Below are 4048 nucleotides of genomic sequence, written 5' to 3'. Positions count from 1 at the left end.
ATGAGCTGCCAGAGGAAGTGGTGGAGGCTGATACAATTACAACATTTAAAAGGAATCTGGATGGGTATATGAATAGGAAGGGTTTAAAGAGAGATGGGCCACGTGCTGGCAAATGGGACTAGATTCGGTTGGGATATCTGGTTGGCATAGACGAGTTGGATCGAAGGGTCTGTTTCCGTGCTGTATATCTCTACAACTCTATAATTAATAAGTATTTTAAAATAAATTATTTACAATATTAAAGACATAAGATTTAATTTCCTATGACAAAAACCATTATCCAGATCACAAAGATGAAAATGAAAATGGAGCAGGAAAGTAAATTTCAAAAGATATGGAAGTCAAGATATAGAAGTAAGATTCAATCTTGTTTCTCGTGAACGGAACTGGTACACTACAGATCAGATATCTGGTGTAATTACTTAACTAGACCAAAACTAATCTCCAACATCTCCATGTAAATTCTGGATTATGGGACAAGGAGTTACGAAGGCAAATTCCTTTGCAAGCTTCCTGGTTAAATGAACAATGTACAAAATCTTGAAGCCCTTGCAGTTCTGTTGAAGGTTTTAGATATCCATGATTTTCAAAGGTATTGTCTATACATTTGAGTGATGTCATTGCATTGGTGCAGGATAACTTGGGGATTCTCTATAATATTTTTTACTGAGATTCACTACAATTGATAGTCAGACTGATCAAAATGCTGCATTTTCTCAAATCAGGTGCCATGACTAAATGCTTATTTTATTGTCCTTAGTACATTCTTCTTCCTCTACTTCTAATTAAGCACTGGAACAACCTGCAGATGATACTAGACATCAGAATTGTTTTAAAAATCTAGTTTCTATATGCCTTTTTCTGCCCCATGGTGATTAATCTTTCCCAAAAGATATGCAAAAGAAGATTCCATATGGATATGGTTTACACTGTGTGTATAATCAATAATCCAGATGCAAATTTCACTCAAAATTGCATTATTTTCCAAAGTGAAGTTAGGTTCAAGTGTCCACTCCTTTGTTGCAAAATCAAAAATATAACCTTGCATTTTAAACAAATCCTTTATATATTTGAGTAGTAACCTAGTGCAGTTTGATGAACATGATTGAAAATGTCCTCATCACAAAAAGCATTTTAAATACATTTTTACTTCACCATCTGTAAATAAAACACATTGTAGAAGATGAAAATGGCTTAAAAAACCTAATCAGATCCATATACCAGCTTCATTGGCACACTCTAGAAAATTAACAATTTAATCTTTAAAATCTTTTTATAATCATGTACATTACTACCCCGTGCCGAGAAAATAAATGTTTTATATGGCTTCCTCATAGGGCTGAAAATGGACACAGTTCACAGAAACTTGTCACTGTGATTAATTTGATTCTGGACTTATACCAGCTTTGTGGTCAGGGATGGCTTCCAATGTGATTTACTTTAGTCAGGGAAAAGTCATGGAAATTCAATTCATGCTGAATGCAACTTTTGCTTGAAGTTCAGCAATCCTTTGCACAAGTTTATCCAATTTTTAGTGAATTGAGCCAGAAAAACCAGAGCAACCCAGCAGGAATTACACACCACAGTCCTTGGCAATTGTCTGTTCCCTCAAAACAAAGCTCTACAACTGCACCTCTGAGGAAGAAGTACTCACGCACGCAGCACAATTAATTGCTGCTTAAAGACCACTTGTGCCAGTCGAGTTTGGGATATCTTTTTAAAAAAAATCAGTGATGTCGACCAAATTCTTTCCTGGTAATGACTTGAATATCCTATCACTGTGAGATGGCCAGATTCCAACACTGTCAAGTTCTAAGCTATGCAAATTCAGTAATTACAAATCCAACAAGTTCACAAACTGAACCAGTATTGATTTAATTTTTAAAAAAAAGGACATGCACATTTTCTTGATTGATTGCAGACTTTACACCACATAAGCATGAATCAACATCCCCAGTAAATGTTCAGCAATTCCAGCAAAATTAGTTGTTTGAAGAAAAAAGCAGAGGAAAGTGCGATTCTTGCAATACCTTGTATTCGGTTTTTGACATGTAAACATAGAAATGGGTATTACAAAAAAAAAAACACTACTTCAGATTAATGGCAACCAAGAACCATTCTAAGTGATATACCAATTTGGGAATCTGCCCTTCTAAAAATTCTTGAAAACAGTAGTACTTTAATTCAGGTCTGTGCATTGACCGTGACATGACTTATATAAATTCTATCCCTTCGTATTTTATATCCCCGACTTTTGTTTCCTCTAAAAGAAAGCGTCCGTCTAAAGTAAAAGCCATTATATAAGTTGCTATTTTCCCATTATCTTCCTCCGATTTCAGCGACACAATGACTTGATCGTCTGTATCTGGAATAAACTTAAAGGAAGAGAATCCATGAGTCGGATTAACCACTCCAATCTTGCTCACCAAGATCTCCTTAAAATCTTGAGTACATTTAATAATGAGATTTGTTCCTTTGTGCTCATCGTCTTTTTCATTGTACCGCTCACTGCTTGCTCGCCGTGGCAGGAAGAACCAGCGCTGCAGTCGATCACTCCAGGCCGCAGATTCATGAATGAGGTATCCTAAGTAATAACACAAAGGTTTAATTTTGAGACATGGTAATTCATATCAAAAATACTTAGTTAAAAATCACACAACACCAGGTTATAGTTCAACAGGTTTAATTGGAAGCACTAGCTTTCAGAGCGCTGTTCCTTCATCAGCAGCGCTCCGAAAGCTAGTGCTTCCAATTAAACCTGTTGCACTACAACCTGGCGTTGTGTGATTTTTACCTTTACCCAGTCCAACACCAGCATCTTCATATCACAAATACTTAATTATATTAAAGCAATCTCCCTGCCACAGGAAACATGTTGTGAAACTTGAAAGGAATCAGAAAAGATTTACAAGGCTGTTCCCGACATTGGAGTGTTTGAGCTAGAAGAGAGGCTGAATAGCCAGGGATTCTTTTCCCTAGTGCATCAGAGGCTGAAGGATGGCCTTATGGAGGTTTATAAAATCATGAGAGGAATGGAAAGGGTGATTAGGCAAGGATTTTCCCCAGGGTAAGGGAGTCCAAAACTAGAGAGGGCATGGATTTAACGTGAGAGGGGAAAGATTTAAAAGGGACTTAAAGGGCAACAAATTCACATAGAAGATAGTGCGTGTATGGAATGAGCTGCCAGAGAAAGTAGTAGAGGTTAGTACAATTACAACATTTAAAAGGAATCTGGATGGGAACATGAATAGGAATGGTTTAGAGGGATATGGCCAAATGCTGGCAAATGGGACTAGGTCAAATTGGAATGTGTGGGTGGCGTGGATGAGTTGGACCAAAGGGTCTGTTTCCATGCTGTACGTCTCCATGACTCCCATAAAGAACTTGCTGAACTGTACTTGACATGGTAAATAAAAATGTTTCTCTTATTAATAAGATGGCACATGGAACTCTTAAAAAGCAAAGATATCATGTTATAAAGCAACCAGTTTTTTGAAAGCACCCTCGTGACTTCAGATATGTGATAATAGCCCAAAAATAACAAAACTACCAAGAATTCTATTTTCAAACCTTGGTTAGCCAAAGGAAAAAAAACATAAATTACATTGTAATCCTAATCAATAGTGTCCATTTGGAATGCTGTAGATATGTAATGCTGGTGACAAAGGCAGCATCAAGTATAGTGTCTTTGGAGGTGGTCTCAAGCCACAATTTTGATAGATTAAATTAAAACTATGGCGTTAATCGGCTCCTGTAGCATACCCTTCCCTGATGAATATACAACATGATCACAAATGAATGGCATTGACATAGAACATAGAACATAGAAGAATACAGCGCAGTACAGGCCCTTTGGCCCTCGATGTTGCGCCGATCCAAGCCCACCTAACTTATACTAACCCACTATCCTCCATATACCTATCCAATGCCCGCTTAAATGCCCATAAAGAGGGAGAGTCCACCACTGCTACTGGCAGGGCATTCCATGAACTTACAACTCGCTGAGTGAAGAACCTACCCCTAACTTCAGTCCTATATCTAACCCCCC

General features: G+C 37.5%; 1 protein-coding gene across 1 annotated transcript in view; it reads right to left on the bottom strand.

Moving 5' to 3' along the window:
• Positions 1–1854: 1854 nt before the first annotated feature.
• Positions 1855–4048, bottom strand: part of cant1b (calcium activated nucleotidase 1b) — a 6730-nt gene continuing 4536 nt past the window's right edge. Inside the window, exon 3 of the mRNA XM_043714915.1 lies at positions 1855–2584. Coding sequence (XP_043570850.1) covers positions 2214–2584 — 371 coding nt within the window. The 3' untranslated portion in view covers positions 1855–2213. The remainder of the gene's footprint in view (positions 2585–4048) is intronic.

This window comes from Chiloscyllium plagiosum, chromosome 24, assembly GCF_004010195.1.
Source record: "Chiloscyllium plagiosum isolate BGI_BamShark_2017 chromosome 24, ASM401019v2, whole genome shotgun sequence".
Classification (NCBI taxonomy): Eukaryota; Metazoa; Chordata; class Chondrichthyes; order Orectolobiformes; family Hemiscylliidae; genus Chiloscyllium; species Chiloscyllium plagiosum.
Note: the sequence above shows the minus strand (reverse complement) of the source record. Positions and strands in the feature narration are given on the sequence as shown.